We start from the raw sequence: 19,028 nt of genomic DNA, 5'->3' as shown, positions 1-19,028 counted from the left end.
CAGAGTTTTGGAGAAGAAGAAGAAGAAGAAGAAGAAGAAGAAGAAGAAGAAGAAGAAGAAGAAGAAGAAGAAGAAGAAGAAGAAGAAGAAGAAGAAGAAGAAGAAGAAGAAGAAGAAGAAGAAGAAGAAGAAGAAGAAGAAGAAGAAGAAGAAGAATCTCAACAAATCTTGTTGTAATAATTTAGGTTATCATTCAGTGTTTAGCTTAGCATAACTTAAAGAGTTGATCCAAAGCCAAACCTGGTTCAACTATTATGATGCTTGGTGGAATCGCGTGGAAAACTTATACAGTATGTATGTGTGTCCTTGTCCCCTTACTGTGAAATTGGGCCTTCTGAAACCCATCGGATTGACTCCTGGCTATTCTTAGCCATGACAATTTCTAAAATTGACAAAGGATGTTACAACACAAGTCGCTTGAGGGCAGAGACACAGAGCTGGCTCAACAACCCGGGAGGGAGGCTCACTCAGCCTCCAACACAGCAACACAAAGACCCACAGACAACACTGTGTGACCAAAATATACGAAACCAAATAGAGGCACTCACTCACTCACTCACACAGAAAACGCAAAAAAAAAAAAAAAAAAAAAGACACATGCATGTACACACTCATGTCCACGTCTGTATCATCTGTGTGTCCTTGAGTCTGGGTATCGTTTTTTTGAACCCCACCCCTCTGCTATGCTTCCTCTCTTTTAGCCACATATCATTTTTCTCTCCACCTGACACACCTCTGGAAGCTCCTGAATGCCAAACTGGGCACACTGATGGATTGCATGTGCCAATGTGTGGGTGTGTTTGTGCGTCTGTGATTATAGTTTATGTTCTGTGTCCTGCTGCGGCCCCCTACTCCCTCCCTCTCTTCTCGTTCCTCTCTGTCTCTGTCACAGCAGTAGTGGCACATTGAGGGCACAGCGTTCCGGCTGGTCGACCTGATGGAGCTGCTGACTTGTAGTTTGGCATGGATTAACATGGCAAGGAGGATCTCAGGCCAAAGGAGGTGAGCCAAAGCCCATCTGCACCAGCTACCAACACCATAACACTGCAGAGCAGACAGCGAAGCTAACAGTTACTGCCTGTTTGAACGTCCAATATACATGTTAAACAGCGCCTGCTTAATCTGAGATCAACCCTCTCAGTTAACTGGAACACAACAACTCAATCCAAAGAGCCTCTTTAGTAGAGTGAGGGGACCACAGAGCATCAAACTCTGTATTCAAATCAGGCAACACACAGGAGATCTGAGGACTATCAACCCAAAGGGTATCTATCAGTTTAGAAGCGAATGAGTTGGCTATTGTCATTATTAAGGTGGAACAACCCATTTAATGTGAAATATGGTGATGTCCAATATGACTGATTACTTCCAGTGGAAAACTGGTGATAATTACTAGAGGTGTTGAAAAGGATCATTTATGGGTGTGCTGATAGCCTAGTATGTATAAGGCTATAGTCCTTGCTGGGCTTGAAACAAACCTCCATCATCAACTCTCTTCTCCCAACTTTCTTTTGCGTCTCTTCAGTTTTTTATTCTAATCTGAAAAAGGCAGAAAGGGAGTCCAAAACATAACTTTTTGGGGGGGGAAGATTTGTACGATTTAACGCGATGAAGACGGTTCCGCATTGATGCATGGACAGAAAATGATCAATGCTTGACAGATTTGATATATTAAAAAATAATGTTTTACAATGCAAGGACATTTATGTTATCTAAAGAAATTTCTAAATTATAAAAAGGGTGTTCATATTGAATTGTTAAACACTTCGGTATGAATTGAGGCCAATCGTATATGAATTGAATCGAGAGACCAGTGAAGACGTTGACCGCTGTTAATCATAGACTGTTAATAAAATAAAGAAATAATCAATCTTCTCTCTGTTGGTCTGTCGGTCATAAACAGATATTAGTATTCATTTCAAAACTCCTTTAAATTGTGTAAATCTGCTTTTAGAGATTGAAATATGTTCGATGAATATTCGAGTTTAACCTTGATAAGCATAATTCTTTTTTATCGAAAAACTTTTACAAGTTGAGGCCGGTCCTCTAAAAATGAATGAGCTGGAACGAACTAACAAGTGAAGGGGCTGACATCGTCTCTCCACCAGATGGTCAAGGGTCCTATAACCAGCTCCCACAGTGCCATGTTGAAGTGTCCTTGGGCAAGACACTGATCCCCAAATTTCTCCTAGCGTTTCAATGCATGTGAATGTAATAGTACTGGACACATTAGTGCCAACATATGAAGAGGGTGTACTGTAAATGGGCGATTGTGACATGTAATGTAAAAGCAAGCTAATTCGCTAATTCTCAATCGCTGCCTTCTGTATTTTTATTGAGAAAAGTCTCCCTTTATTATTCTCTTAGCACTTGTAAAATGGATGAAAGCATGTTCAAGAATGGATGGACCGATATAGAACAAAACAATTCCAAGTTTCCCTCAGTGTGCATTCTGTACAAACAGGCGTGTGATGGATCCCTAATCACTCTTTGGCGCTCTGGTGCACACGACTTGGCACAGGCCTCCTCATGCTTGCTCTCTGTGTCACACAGAGCCGACACACACAATACACATCATCTTCAAAATAAACACATTGTAAAGGACATGACAAGCATGGATCAGGCCAAGTGTCCCACGGCGGAGGGACTGGTTACACTCCACTGATATTGACTGGTGTGATATTGTGACAGAGGAGCAGGGCAGCACCAGCAGATCAATGTCTGTATGGAGAATGTTTCTGATGTGTAGAGGAGCGTATCTGAGGCTGCATGTTGGAGTCTCAGCGTGCAGTGTTTCAAGTCACAGGCTGAGGCAGCGTTTTAAAATGCAACGTGTGATATGTGCCCTGATATTGATTAGACCTAACGTCGCTTGAGCTCCACTTGTACATCTTGGTGAGATCGAACCTGACATGAAAAATAACCTCGCTTCTCCTGTGAACTGCTGTTGTAGACATATTCAGTTAGTGTCCAAAAGTGTGTGAACAGTGTTGTACTGGGGCTGGTTTTATGTTTTGGACCAAGTCAATTTAGGGCAACGCTTAATGCTCGAACATAAATGAATTTTTGATGATCATAGCTTCCAACTTTTTGGCAACTTTATAGCTGGGAAGACAGGGACCAAAGCCAAGTTAAAGAATATGCTAAACTAAAATGCTTCTCTAACCAGCATACAATGTTTGGAGCAAATTGAATGGATGAAGCTAAGCCTCACCTCGCAGCTGAAAACCAGTTATTGTTACATTTTGTCTTTAGGGAAGACGTCAACAAACCAAAAGAAATTAAAGTCTGACCACTGAGGAAAAAGTGTTATTTATTTCCACAAAATATTGAATCAGATATGCACGCTTTCATTTGCTTTGCTTTAATAGTTTTGTGTCAGTGAACTATGAGGGCAAAAAAACTAAATCAAAATCAATCGTTCATTAATCGTGATATTGATTTGAGGTCATATAGCTCAGCCCTACTGCTGAGTTAAGATTTGGCTCAGTATAACATCTTGGATCACGTTTGACAGGCAGATGTTTTTGAGATAAAAGTCGGTGAACTCTGTTTACGTCAATGATACTATAGGAGCTAAGACACAGTCAGAGTTAATGGACAGTGTCACCAGGTTGTGGAGAGTTTTAGTGATAAGACACCAACTATATTATACCAGTACAAGACCATCTGTCTGACTGTCTTAAGGTTAAATAGAAGCAAAATCTTGCAGCCCTGTTCTACATTTGTGACGAAAACCTTCCCAGACCAACCCTGTGCAATATTATGTGGATACACATCTGTAAAAGGTGAAATATGTGCAAGCAGGCAAATGTGCAATTTACTACATCACTTTACACTATTTGCAGTTTTTTGTTGGCTACGTGTTTACTGTCAGATTGTATTATACATGTTCATATACATGTTATATATGTTGTACATATACATGTTATACATGTTCACCATCACCTTGCTGGTGGCTGACAGACGGAAATGAGACTTTTGCTATAATCTGGCACATTAACATGTTTATAATCATTGTTATTGTGACCAGTCCCTATTTGAAAAATAATAATAAAATAAGTTGTCTTCCTCTAGATATTCAATTTTTCTTGTTTGTATTTAAGAGCTGAGTTAGGAAAAACAACAACACAATGATGCATGACCACCATCTTTATCAGACATTTATCAATCGGCCATTGATAAATCCTAAATCCATGCACCTTTTAAATCTGCAAAAACAAAAAAAAAAAAAACGTCATCCCTGTTGTGGAAACAACCGCTGATTTCACCTCCTTTAGCTTCTTTGAACAAATAATGACTTCTTGCAGCTACAATGAGAAATCCTTAAACAGACGAGTTCTGCAGCTCTTTTGTTGTTGCCATGCATGCTGGGAATTTCTCTCCATAGGACGACACTGAGCTCCCCGGCATGTTGTTGTGAAGAATTATTTTTAGTTTCTTAGTTACAATCTTGAACAACAAGAAAAAGACAGCACGCACGCACGCACACACACACACACACGCGCGCGCACGCACACACACACACACACACACGCACACGCTTTGTTCTGTGTTGAAGCTTCAAGGCTTGTTAAAGGACTTTGGAGTAAGTGGTCGTTAACATGGAGGTGGTGTCTGATGTTTTCTTGTGGCTTGATTTGTCATTAAAAAAAGGCGAATACTCACAGGGAGGGATCATGGACAAGATCTTTGAGGTTGACGCCACTGCGGTCCTCTGCGAGGTTACGAAAACAGCTGTCACTCACTGCAGAGACGGAGAGAGGAAAGTTCTTTAGGACACAAATCAACAAGCAGCAGCAAAATGAAGAAACTGATATTGCTTTAGTGACACAACGGTAAGTTGATCTCTTTCATAAAGGTACGTTATTGACAGGAAAAGATAAAAAGGTAAGACCTGTGAAAAACATGATACAAAAAAATCCTGAAACGTCTATTCTGATTTCCTGGAAACTTCATGAATGGGCTAAAATGGTATTCTGATAAAGACAAAAAAAAAATCTTTTTTTTCAACAGATGGCTACAACTACAGAAAACACAAATCCAAGTGGCTCCAATCCAAATACATCTCTGAAAATGTCTGCTTTGGAAACATGTTTGGATTCCTTCTTTGGTTCAAAAATGTACGCCTGTGACTTGACAATAAAACATCCTTTTTGTGGGACTCACATAGATCTTCCTTTGACTCTTCGAGGGTTAGGTTAACACAAACCCTAACACTACCCTAAAGGGGAATAGGATGCTCAACCAGGCAGGGCCACCAAATTTCAGAATCAATAAGTAAAGCCATAAACAATCACAGAGCAAAAATAAAGCAAAAACTGACATTCAAAGCCACACCTTCGTCATCCCCACCCTCTCCTTCCTCAGTAAACCAGGGCGGCCCCTCGACTGCAGAGCAGGTGCAAGCCACATGAATCATCGCTGTGATCACAGACAGATGGAGTGACGGATGAAGCGAGCGAGTGAGGAAGACAAAGACATGGGGAGGAAAATGAAAAGAGATATATAAAAAGTGACAGAAAGAGAAAGGCATGGAGGACGAGGAGAGGGACAAGGTGTCTTTTTGATCCGACCGGGCAAAACTTGAACGGACAAGCTTGCATCTTAAAATAGAAGTAAAAGGAAACACCCGAGGGTGGTGTTGATAGTGTTGGTGCAGTGGATTTAATCTCAAAAACTTGATGTGTTCGTTGTAGACAAGACTGAAAATGTCATCATGTTACTCCAATGAAGTGCCATGATCCATAAAGGAGGGGGGGGGGGACTGGGTGAAGCAAGAATGGTGTAAAAAAGTGAAGTAGGGTGTCAAAGGGGAGGGGATGTGATGGAAAGAGCTTAAAAGGATGGGGAAAGGATGGAGACAAAGATTGGGGTTGTGTGTGGGGGGGGGGGGGGTTTGAAAAAGATATAAACTGGTAGAGAGAAAGAGAGTGGGAGGAGAAAAGTAGTGCCGACGGGGCAGCAGTGTGGAGACTGAGGTAAACAGAGGGTGCAGGACGCTGCTCTGGGCTCTGGCAAATAAATGGGAGAGTGCTGACATTTGCACAGCTTAGAAAAGAGAGAGAGAGAGAAAGAGAGGGGGAGAAACAAGAGAGACAGAAAGACTGCGGGAGGGAGAGAGGGGGGTGGGAGGGGGGGGGGGGGGAGAGACAAGATACAGCGAGAGAAAAAGGTTGAGGGAGGAGAGAAAAAAGGGGAACAGGCACATGGAATACACACCACCTTGGCTTTAGAGGGGCACTGCTGCATAAGTGCGTGTGTGTGTGTGTGTGTGTGTGTGTGTGTGTGTGTGTGTTTGTGCAATGGGGAACTTCCTTCAAGTCTGCAGTATTCCTTACACACACATGCATGCACGCACACACACACACACACACAGCCCTTCTCAGTCTTTCTCTCCCAGCTACCCCTTGATCTAAAAATAGCCACTCCACTCTCCTACAAGAGGCAGCAACCATTCTGAACCAATCAACACGCTCTGTCAAAGGCATCGGTACCCACCATTCCTCTATGTATGTGTGCGTGTGTGCACGTGTGTGTGGGTGTGCGTGCATGTGTGCAACTAGGGGGAACTCCTGACTGAAGGTAATAAGAGGGCCCCTCCCTGCATGCTGTACCGGTTAGAAGTGAAAGTGATCCCTTTCCGCAAAAACAATGGCTGGGTAAAGAATGAGGAAAAGAAAGAGGGAGAAAAAGGGGGGAGAGAAATAGAGGGTGAGAGAGGAAGAGAGGAATTTCTGGCTGCAGTTGAAACAGGCTTCAAAGGAATATTAATGTGATCCTGTGCAAGAGCAGAAGACAGGGGGAGAGAAGGAGGGAGGAATGATGGAGGAAGAAGAGTAAGAGGGGGTGGGAGGGGCGGAGGTGCGCAAGTGATCATTTTCTCCCTCCCACTTTTCAAGCGCCGCCCATGCACCTTCCTCCAGGTGAATCCACTGTGCACTGCATCATCATCCTAAAACCTGCAATGTCGGAGAAACCAGAGATTTTATCATCTCAGCAGACTTCGACCTAACTCTCCTCACAACCCTTGAATCTGAGGTCATGGCTAAAGTGAAGACGTAATGCAGTGACCCTGTCCAACCCCACAGGGCACTACTCCCAACAGTACACAGCAAGCTAAAGGTCAATGCTTCTACATGGCTAGACAACAACTAGCAGACAGACGGAAAAGGCCAGACAGACAGTTGGTCACTTACAATATGTCATCCTGCTACTCTGTGGCAAAGCATTTAAGGAAAAATCTGGTTAAAGCATTATCACATCAAGCATTTAAAGAGACAGTATGTAGAATTATGTCACTAAAATAACAAAATTAATTAAATTGGACTTAACCAATATAGTTGCTCTGATAGTGCCAGGGCACCGAACCCCCAACTCTTCAGGCGCTCCTTTATATGCTGGCCCTCACTCTGGCATCTCTCCATGTGTATTACAACTGTTGTGTGCAGCATCTCTCAATAACTGAGTGTAACATTATTTTTTTCCCTCTTAGAATTAGTAAAGTATGTCAAATGAAGCTTAGCGAAAGTTCAGTAAGGAAGACTTAAGTGATCCACAATCAGGTTTCTCAGTCACCTTTATATCTCATTTCCGCTGTCATTCTCGAGCTGTCAGTTTGGGCCGTCCGTGGGTTAATCAGCTGTTTTGTCACCGGACCTCATCTAACCAATGGCGCAGCGTTCCTCCTTCATTTTCAGCCTATCATCGTTCAGCTCTCCTTTTAAATATGATCCTTTTTCTTCCCTAGTTCTTTCAAGCTGGCTTTGTGCGTCCCTCCACCTCTCCATCACCGCCATCTTCAGAAGCAGAGTCGACTCCCATCAATTCTTCTCCAACTCGGTCTCATCAAATCATCAGTCCTCCACCACCAGGGTCTGGACTCCATGGGGGGATCTATCCTAATGACGAGCAGGACTTCATCACTAAATCGCATCTTCCACCCCATAGAGTCCAAGCGCCAAAACGTTCCATCTCATCCTGTCAATCACTTTTTCACTGTAATAAATTCATTCTTAATATCACTTGTGTCTCCTGATTGAAATGTAATTATTAAGTAAAACATTGTAACATGTCGTGTCTTTGAGCAGCCGCCGCGATGACAGACATGTCATGCTTATCCTTGCCGTGGATACCCTGGATGTTACGCCAAAAACTACTACATATGGAAGCAGGAACTACTTAAATGCTGCTGTGATAAAAATGTCATGTAAATTATACTTGGATTCATTAGCTCATCTGTAAACATATTCTCTTCCTCAGGACGGTTTCGTCCATTCGGAGGTTGAGTTTGGAGTAGCAGAGAGAATCACTCCCATGATTCCCCACCTCTACATCATCTTTTTGCTGTTTTGATTGAGAGTCCGCAGGTGGCAGAATTTACATACTGTGAATTTCAATTTGAGTCTCTTTTTATTGGTCCATTTTGCATTTCTCCATCAGTTATTTTTTGTAGAAATACGCTGACAAGGAAAAAATATGATTTGGTTGTTAACTTATTGTGGAATATGGGGATCATGGTTCAAAATGCTGTTTCAAACAGGAAGAACGTGTTGTAATGTTTGTTATTTGATAAAAAAAACAGCAACACAAATGTTATCATTGTAGATAGTTTAAAAAAGACGAAGAAAAACGAATAAAGCAGTGAGCTTACAAATACCATTTTTTGTATTACATACTGAGACCTTTTTGTTTAATTACTCTCTCTCTCATAATCAAGTTGAAATACTTATTTAAACTATATTGACCTTTCAGGTCCCCCCCCAACATGACATTTTGTACTTGAAATGTAGTATCATTGATGATCTTTTTTACTGGTATCTATAGGTTAGTATGAACTCCTTTCATCTGAAATTTGCCTCCACCTGTAAGTGTGTATGTGCCGCTGCAGAAGTCCAAATGTCCACAGGCTACAGTGGTGGGAGGAAAGCAGGAGTCCTGAGCTTCAGCTGCATTACACAGTGCAACTCTACTATCGCAAGGGATTGAGGCGTATGCAACACAAACACTCACTCACACACACACACATGTTCATACAGGGTTAATAGCTTAACCAAAGCAGAGCAGGAGAGATCAGGACACAGGGGAAGTCATCAAGAGACCACAGAGGCCAGAACTGATCAGGGAGGAATACATGTCGATAACGAATGAAAAAGTATGGGAAAAAAACAGTGCTGGATTTATTGCTTCAATGGGAAAAAAGAAGAATGAGAGAGAAATGAATTCTGTAAATAATACTGTGTAAATCCTACAACTATGTCGACACAATACAACCAAATAACAAGTGCTGTCAAGAGAGAAGATCAGCCTACGTTCTATGTCAAAGCTCAAATAATGTTATTTGTGTGTTTTTGTCTTGCAGATCAAAATGTTTTATGTGATGTATGTTTCCTCGGGTTGATGTGTTAGTCATTCACCCCCACATGAAGAGGTTTACCAATTGATACCCTCATATTTGTGGATTGGCAATAATGTTTTTGAGCCGAGGCAAATTTCCACAACAGGGAACAATTTTTCTGAACTGTATCTAAAAATACCCTTTCTTTTTTTTTTTTTAAACTATCAACAGACCATGTTTCACTATTAATTCTTTGTTCATCTTCTGCAATCTTTTACATTGTGTTCTTTTCATAAAGTCATTAGACTTTAATGTTTAATGAATAGTAGTGTGAGAGTTGTAAAGTTTTTGAATCAGCCGCTGGTGTTTTTTTAAATCCATACTCAGCTCGTTTTGAAGTGAAACTAACTTAAAAAACTTCTGGATCCTGCCAAACCAAAATATTTATTCTCAATACAAAAGACTGGACCAGACTCTTTTTTGAGTTTCCTTATTCATTAAGAATCAAAACAGACCAGGTGGATGATAAGCCAGTGAGCTAGTAAAAGTTAACAGTTGATGGAAAGAGGTGTCTTGAGTCTATCCACATACAGTGAGTGACTCTTACAGAGAGCTTCGCTTTGTAGCTTCCTGCATATCCTTAAGTGCGTCAGTTAAAATGCTGTGTCACAATTTCCAACAAACAAGTGACTTTTTACACTCTGTTTTCTACATTTATGCAGGAACAATTGACATTTTGTAAAGACAGGAAATCAAGCTATGTGCACAAAAAAAAATAAAGCTTTGTAAAACTCTGCCAATCTAAGTTAAGAGACAACTAAAGCACTCATGTTCAGATCTTCAAAGAAAGTGAATCACATCAGTCCAGTTTGGAGGTCTTTACACTGGCTGCCAGTGTGTCAGAGAATAGATTTTAAAATCCTGCTGCTGGTTTACAAAGCACTTAATGTTTTAGGGACAGCATACATGGCTGACTTCCTGATTAACTACTAACCATCCAGACTGCTCAGGTCGTCTGGTACAGGTCTGCTGTCTGCCCAGAACCAAGCGTGGAGAAGACTCCTAGAAAACAGATCTGCTTAAACACTCAGCTCCTTTAAATCCAGGTTAAGGACACACCTGTTTGCTGCCTTTAATGAAACAAATCTTTCGCTCCGCACTGTAACTTTGAATTATTTTTATAGTTTTCCTTCAATTAATTTTATTTGAATTATTTTTACTTGAACATATTTTCTGATATAAATGTTTTCATTGATTTTTAAACGTGTTATGTTTCTTTTCTTTTTTCTGTCATGGTGCTTTTTGATGTCTTGTGTGAAGCACTTTGAATTGCCCTGTGGTTAAAATGTGCAATAGACTTGTCTTCTAAGAACTGTTATTGTATGGATAAAGGCAAACCAATTTTTTCACTTCTCAGTCGAAATGTCTTGAAATTGGGGGGGTCAGGAGCTGATTGCTTGGGCCAACAGCAAAGGGAAAATTTGTGGTCTGTCTTTGATAAAGACAACGTCAGCATGCAGGTGAGCTGTGCTTTTCTGAAGGTGATATACAGTTCCCCTATATTAGCCAACAGGCTAGCTGCTGTCGGTCTGTAATATAGCAGCTTAGCCAGCTAGCAGGCTACGTGCTGTCAGTCTGGCAGAGAGGATTCATAAACTGCTACTATGTTCTACTCCATCATTTCCAGGACATAAAGCAGTCAGCACTCATTATCTCCTCGGGATCTCACACTAATGGGGTTCTCACTTATAGCAGGTCCACCAGCACACCCACACACACACACACACACACACATACACACACACTCTCACTCTATGCATTTTTATAATTATGAACACATTTCCCACAACACACAGACACACTTCAGGTGCATGAACAAACACACATACATCCTTCGACAGCTCGCCATGGATCAGCAGTTTTACACATCTTGCTCCACAAATCACAGCGCAGACAAAGTGTCCAGAGTTGCTTGAGCCGAAAGTTGCTCCCGGTCCAATTATGACATCGCTCGTCTATCATTATCACTGCTGCTCTTGAAAGAAAGACAGAAAGTCTCTCTTTTTAACTGTGTTTCACATGAAGTCAAAATCATAACAAATTTGCCTTCACATTTTTTGACATGCATTTCCAGTTAATTTTAGAATCAACCTTACAAAAATGCTTGATTTTATTTGCCAAAAAATGTATGAATACATCTACATGTGTGCCGAGAAATGAGCTAATCCAGAGAACTGCCTTCGTCTAATCAGCCCACTTGGCGTTTTGTTTCTTGTTCTTTATCAGCTAACAGCAGTGCCAACGGCCCCTCCAGCCCTGGAGAAGCTACTATGGAGGTCAAACACTGGATTGGGCCGACATCTGCTGGTGGGAGGGACAACACCTATGCAAACCAATAAGCCTCCACAGAAGTGATATCACCTCCTGTCTTCTTTCTTACTGGCTTGTTCTGTGACAAATAGAAACACTCAGGCCCCCCGGCCTTGGATTAAATGGCTTTAATGATGAAGAGAGGTGTGGACCCGCCTCCTGATTGTAATTGGGTGGGGTAGACATCTTGCTCGGGGGGGCTTTAAGTACTACAACTAACCCCTCTAGTCAGAAGAAGAGGAGCAGAGGAGCAGCGGTGCATACATGTCAGCACCTTCATTCCATGGCAGGGTAAATTTCCAAATTAATAAAGGCTTCACAGCGCTGGGTAAAATATAGCAACAGCAATAACAGCAGATAACCTAATCTAATATAAGCCCACTGTATTTTAGCAACCTTGTTAATTCTGAGAGGAGCAGTGGGGTAAGCAGCAGCATCCATCATCAAAGACACACCCAGCAGCAACACGCACAAACACACCAATTACTCACAAACTCCCAAACCCACGACACCAGGCACGTTCTGCTGCTATCTTACCATTAGCTGCTATCTCAATCACACTGTGATACAGATGAATGCGAACACATGTGCAGGGACACACACACACACACACACACACACACACACACACACACACACACACACACACACACACACACACACACACACACAGATCTCTTGGCTTACTGTAAGCAGCCTGGAGAATGGAGGGGGTGTGGAGCGGAACAATGGGATCCTAATCGTCGGGCTGCATTTCAAAGCCCCCCCCCTACAACACTGTTTCTAGATAAGATTTGAAAATGCTATTTATATCCATGGGGAAAGGAGCCAACCAACAGCTTGATTTTCATTTATTTGAAGTCAGATCTAAATTGGGGTAGAGTTACATAATGCAAGGAGTGCGACACTCCACCTGCTACTGCCAAGCCTGCCATTGGAACACTACGAAGAGAAAAAGTGAAAAAAACAACAACAAGAAAAACCAAAAGGACTGGGCCAGCACTAATACTGCAGCTAATAATTACTCTAACGGCTTAATAACCACAGCGTACAACGCCAAAGGAGTCCAGCTCATCCATGTGGGCACAAGAGTGGGCCGATTCGCATCTCAAATCCAAACCTGCTCCAGCGTAGCCAGGCCAAAATTTGGAGCCCATGCTAAGCCAAGGACAAAATAACAGCACAACATGGCCCAGCACCTCTCTCTCAATCTCTCTCTCACACACACACACACACACACACACACACACACACCAGATGTGCACGGAAAAGGCTGACAGACTGTGGAAGACCGCACTCTTCTTCACAGCTGTGTCCCATGCAGGAAAAGGTAAGCTCCCCTCACTGTACCTCGGCCTTTCTCCCAGAATAGGAGGAGGAGAGGATGGACATGTTGAGTTAAGAGGAGGGTGAGCTGGAGCCTAACCTTGACAGGATTTAGAGAGCAATTCACACTGGATGAGAGGAGGGGGAACAGAGACGGGGGAAGCTACGTTTGGGAATACTCAGAGAGAAGGGAGTGTAGATAAAGAGAAGTAGAGAGGAAAGGGAATAGGTAAAAGGGGGAATGACTGGTAGGGGAGAATAAAACAAAAGAGGAGGGGATAAATATAACACGTGCAGGGGGGAGGGGAGGTGAGAGAAAAGGGAGGGAGAAAAGAGAACACGGGAAGGGAAGATGAGGGAGATGATGGGAGCAACCATGCAGCACCGAAAGAGTTCAACATAGTGCCATCCTCCTCCCCCTTTACTGTCATATAGAGATTAAAACACACAAGGGTGAACAATCTCAAATAGAATTGCAATTTGAGATTTTGCAATTTTTCTCCACATGCTCTCCTAAAAGAAAATCCACATTTTCCAAAGATAATAATAATAATAATAATTTTATTTATAGAGCGCTTTTAGACAAAGTGCTTTACACAGCTTAAAAGCTCAACACACAGACATAACACATCATTAAAAACATCAGGCATAAACAGCAGTGAAAAGGTGGGTCTTCAACTTTGCTTTGAACACATCAATGGAACAAGAAAGTCTGATGTCCGCAGGGAGAGTGTTCCAGAGAGTGGGAGCGCGGAATGAAAAGGACCGCTCACCAATAGTCTTTTTGCGAACCTTAGGGACAGCTAAGAGGCCAGTCCCCTGTGAGCGAAGTGACCGAGCAGGCACATACAAATCTAAGAGACCAGTCAGGTATGCTGGTGCAGAGCCATTTACAATTTTAAAAGTCAGCAGTAACACTTTAAAATCCGCTCTGGCGTGAACAGGCAACCAGTGGAGAGAGGAGAGCACCGGAGTTATGTGCTCATACCTGTTGGATCCAGTAAGAAGGCGTGCTGCAGCGTTCTGCACCATCTGCAGACCTCGCAGACTCTTCTTGGGCAGACCCGACAGAAGAACATTACAGTAATCCAACCGTGATGATACAAATGCATGGATAAGAGTCTCAGCATCATTAAAGGACAGGATTGATCTAATTTTAGCGATGTTTCTTAGGTGAAAAAATGACACTCTTGTCACCTCTTTAATGTGAAGGTCAAAAGAAAGAGTTTGATCAAACACAACACCAAGATTTTTCACTCTGTCCCTACAGTAAATGGCACAGTCATCAAGTGACAGAGTAAAGCCATCGTACAAATGATTCAGTCTTGCTGGGCCGACAACCATCATCTCGGTCTTGGCCGAGTTAAGAAGCAGGAAGTTTGAAGACAACCATCCTCTAACAGCAGCTAGACAGGACTCAAGCTTCGACGCAACAGACTCATTACCTGCTACAATTGGCATATACAACTGCAAGTCATCTGCATAGCAATGAAAAGCAATCCCACACGAACGCAAAATGTGACCCAGTGGTGCCAGATACATAGAAAACAGCAGCGGACCGAGGACAGACCCCTGAGGAACCCCATGCTTTACAGCACAAGACTCAGAGACCTCATTATTAAATAAAACTCGCTGAGATCTTTCTGACAGATAAGATCTCAACCACTGAAGCACATGACCCGAGATGCCAAAGTGTTTCTCCAGTCGATCTAACAGTATACAGTGGTCCACAGTGTCAAAGGCTGCGCTGAGATCTAGCAACAGTAAAACGGATGTTGAGTCTGCATCTGCAGCCAACAATAAATCGTTCACCACCTTAGTCAGTGCTGTTTCTGTGGAGTGATTTACTCGAAATGCAGACTGTAGTGGCTCAAAGAGATCATGAGACGATAGATAGTCCAAGAGCTGTTTTGACACGACCTTCTCAAAAACCTTGGACAGAAAGGACAGATTTGAGACAGGCCTGTAATTGGTGAGAGTCTCTGCATCAAGGCCAGGTTTCTTCAATAGGGGTTTAACCACAGCAGTTTTAAAACAGGATGGAAAAACTCCAGAAGAGAGTGATAAATTCAGGATAGTGACCACATAGTGCCCTAATGTGGACCAGAGGTCTTTAACAACCCAGGATGGAACAGGATCCAACGAACAGGTTGTAGATTTTGCTGCCATAACAACCTTGGTCAGATTATCATAATAAATTGGCTCAAATTCAGTCAGGCCTTGTCCTGTGTGATCAGACATGGCAAAAAGACACTCCCCAACAACAGTGGAGGACTGAGATATGTTGTTTCTGATGCCCTCAACCCTATCATTAAAATACACCAAGAAATCATGGGCTGAGAGATCAGAGCTACTGACTGACTGGTGACACTCTGTGAGCTTAGACACAGTGTCAAATAGCAGTCTAGGGTTCTGCTTATTGCTCATAATAAGGTTAGAATAATAAGCTGCCTTTGCAGCCGACATTTTAGCCTGATAATTACTCAGACAATCCTGCCACATCTGATAGTGTGTTTCAAGCCTAAAATGACGCCACTGACGCTCCATTTTCCTGGAGTCCTTTCTCAATGACAATAAATCCTCATTGAGCCAGGGTAAAGGACTTTTTTGAGGGCACCTGCGAATCTTTACTGGGGCCACTGAATCCAGGAGGCCTCGAAGCACGCTGTTAAAATTTTCAGTGAGGCAGTTCACTGAAGATGACTGGCTAAATACTGGCTCAACTGTATCTGGCACTCTCAAATTAAAATCATTCAAAGCTTTGGGGCTGATATAACGAGAAGACCTCAGTGTCTTTGTTGCTGCCTCCAGGCTGTGGAGATTTGGGATTAAAATATCAAATAGAATAAGAGAGTGATCAGAAATTGGCTGAGTGGTGATTTCATTGATTGACACAGACATACCATAGCCTAACACTAGGTCTAATGTATGTCCTTGCTGATGTGTTGGTCCTGACACAAATTGTGAAAGATTAAAAGACTCAATGATATTGACAAACTCTTTGACCAATGGCTTGTCATCGCAACACAAATGAATATTAAAATCACCAACAATTAAAATCCTTTCGTAGTGCAGGATAAATGCGGATAAAAAGTCCGAGAACTCACAAATAAAAGTGTCATTATACTTTGGTGGCCGATATATTACAGCGATTAAAACAACAGAGGGGTGATTTATTGTGAAAAGCTGCAGTTCAAAGCTGGTAAAGGAGGCACAGTTAGAAATTTGTTTGCATTTAAAACTGTCCTTAAAAAGCGAAGCCACCCCTCCTCCCCTTCCCATCAGCCTCGAGGAGCTGAAGAAGCTCGACCCAGGAGGACAAAGCTCCACCAGGGGCGCTATTTCACCCTCCCGTATCCACGTCTCCGTTAGGAACATTAGATCCAGCGTATTGGAATTATACAGATCGCGGAGCACAAAAGTTTTCTTTGTCAGAGACCGAGTGTTTAGGAGAGCCATCCGGACTTTCAGGTCTCCATCTACCTGCAACGCTGTGCAGTCTATGAGACGCAGGTTATCCACAGTATGTAATCGTCTGTTTTTGCTTTGGCTTACATGAGAAAGCATGAAGAAACAAAGTTTGTTTCCGTTTCACTTGGATGGAATCTTTTCCACCGAATGTGGCCAAAACTTTTTAGACTGCAAAGAGAAATGTGTAAAGATACACAAACACACAAATGAGGAAAGGCATTTGGGTCCCCAGTTGGCAAAATAACCATTTATAAAAGAGCACATTTTACTAGAATAGAACAGATTATTTGATTATTGACACTAATAAGATCTCTACTATATGGGGAGCGGAAAACACCATCCTCACTGTAGGCCTCTCCCCTCCAAAAAGAAGGCCAGTTGAATGTCACAGGCTACATTACAGTCAGTAACGCAGGTATGTATTTATTTTAAATTAAGTCTTATGCAACTGCATCATAAACACAGACTTTACACGGAAACATCTATCAAAGCCCTTGTACGACTAAGCCCATTCATTTCAATCTTTATGAATTCATTCCATTTTTATCGAACCCGGGGTTTTCACTAAAACATAATTATAAACTTCAATATCAAACCAGGAAAACAAACGAAACACTATCAATACCTGTTTTTAAATAATGGTAACTCGTGGTGTCTGTTTCTTCACAGGACCTGGCCTGTGCTTTCATACGTCAGGTGTTCTCATCATGTTGCTCTGTTTGGGACATCTCTAGGTGTCATTCACTGTGCAGCACTTCAGTGCCCACAGCAAACACTCTGTATATGTCAGGACTAGACAAGAATGAAAACACTTGTGTGTTGGTCTATAACAGACACCAACGCAACTTGTACATCTTAATGAGACGCCAAAAGGACTTTACAAACGTTGGTACTTGCCAACCCGTGAATAAAAACCATCTGTCTTTGTCGTGGCTGTGGAGCCGTGGCTCTGACGGGACACAGACACACAGCGTGCGTGTGAAGAGAAGAATGTCAACAAAACCAAATCCTTCTTGCACGTTCGTGTGGATTTGTAGACGAGTTTAATATAGTCCTTCAGAAGGTAACAGCTGTGAAACAACAACAAGCATAAAAAAAAACGTCTTATTGCTTTCTTCTAATGCTTTATATTAGTTATGCTCACTCCCTGATTGGCTTCCCTTCATCTGTGTCACTTCATCGACCATCACTTGCCTTCTGTCTTGCTCGAGTGAAAAGCTTTTGTGTGAAGCCAGTACGAAGTGCAACATCCTACAGTTTGTTGAGAGTTTGCGTGAGGCTGGCTGCAGAAGCACCAGAAGTCACATACACACCACATTTAATAATAATTCAAAAAAAAAAAGTTTACAACCTGGTACAAAAAAACTAAATTGGTCTGATTAACTAATGTCTCGGTCAGCACTAACTGTACATGTCGGATATTTTTTGACGACTCATCCGTTTTGATAAGCTTCACATTAAGGCGCGTAGCTGACCTGATTGAAAGGTGTGTGCAGTCTAACAGTTTGTAAAGAGGCTTCAAACCTGCCACAGCCCCAGATTTTTACTCTTTTGTTAGGTTGCCCGAAAGTTAGATTGAGACAGAATTTCCTGCGAGGCGATTGGTGCCAAGGGGAGTGAAAAGCCCCCTGCAGTAGCGGATAGACTGTAATTATTAATGGACAAAGCCTGAGTGACATCACCTATGTTCTTGGTCAAGGCAGCTTCAGGGTCTAAGAGCCAGCCTAGTAGCCGAACAGCTTCAGGGCTGGAGGTTATTTCATTAAAGGAATTTAAGGAGGAAAAAAAGGATATTTTTAATTGCGTAAAAGTCTCAATGTGGAGGGCAAGAAAATGTATATTATGAAAATGAGTAATCAACACAGCAATCACCAGCATCAATGCACCAAATCCATTTTTTTATTCAGCTCTATGTGATAGAGTTACTGTTACTGTTGTAGTGCATTTCCAAAAACGTTCCTGTCTACATTTTGTGACAGACCCACACTCAGCCCACTCTCAGTCACGTTTCACATTTTGCACAGCCCTCACCTGGACCCTCTCTTTATCGTCTAAATATCAGTGCAAAGCCCAAGACTGCAGCATCCAACAGCCTGCAGCTCTACATAAAGGGCCTCTCGTATTGATGTTTTATTAACGGGGCCATAAATATTGAAAAGACACTTACTAATGAAGCCACAGAGAAAAGTTTCAGTGACAATTTACAGCATCAGGGAATACAGGAACCCTGATTATGGCACCGTACGGCCCGCTTTTTTACTTTCCTTCTCCTTCATCTCATTTCCCACGCCATGACCGGAATGCCCCTGCAGCTTCAACATCGTCCCCCACACTCACACTCATCTTCTTCCCCCATCCCTGTTTCTCTTCTTTAGTGAAATCAATGGATTGGAGTGGCTTGAGGATCTGCCACACCCCCTTGCAAATATTAATCATAAATCACAGGCTGTGAGTATAATGAGACTTGTTTCTAATGACAACGGGCTTGATGAATGTGTCTGTTGCTCGCTGTGGCATTATCATA

At 42.3% G+C, this 19,028-nt stretch overlaps 1 protein-coding gene across 10 annotated transcripts in view; it reads right to left on the bottom strand.

Moving 5' to 3' along the window:
- Window positions 1-19,028, bottom strand: part of gphnb (gephyrin b) — a 98,513-nt gene that overhangs the window by 62,107 nt on the left and 17,378 nt on the right. For all 10 annotated transcript variants that reach the window (XM_079351471.1, XM_079351470.1, XM_079351474.1 and 7 more), the window contains exon 2: window positions 4,669-4,747. In XM_079351471.1, coding sequence (XP_079207597.1) covers window positions 4,669-4,747 — 79 coding nt within the window. The remainder of the gene's footprint in view (window positions 1-4,668; window positions 4,748-19,028) is intronic.

The sequence above is a fragment of the Symphodus melops genome, assembly GCF_947650265.1.
Source record: "Symphodus melops genome assembly, chromosome: 1".
In the NCBI taxonomy this organism is placed as follows: Eukaryota; Metazoa; Chordata; class Actinopteri; order Labriformes; family Labridae; genus Symphodus; species Symphodus melops.
This window is presented reverse-complemented; position numbering and strand designations above follow the sequence as displayed.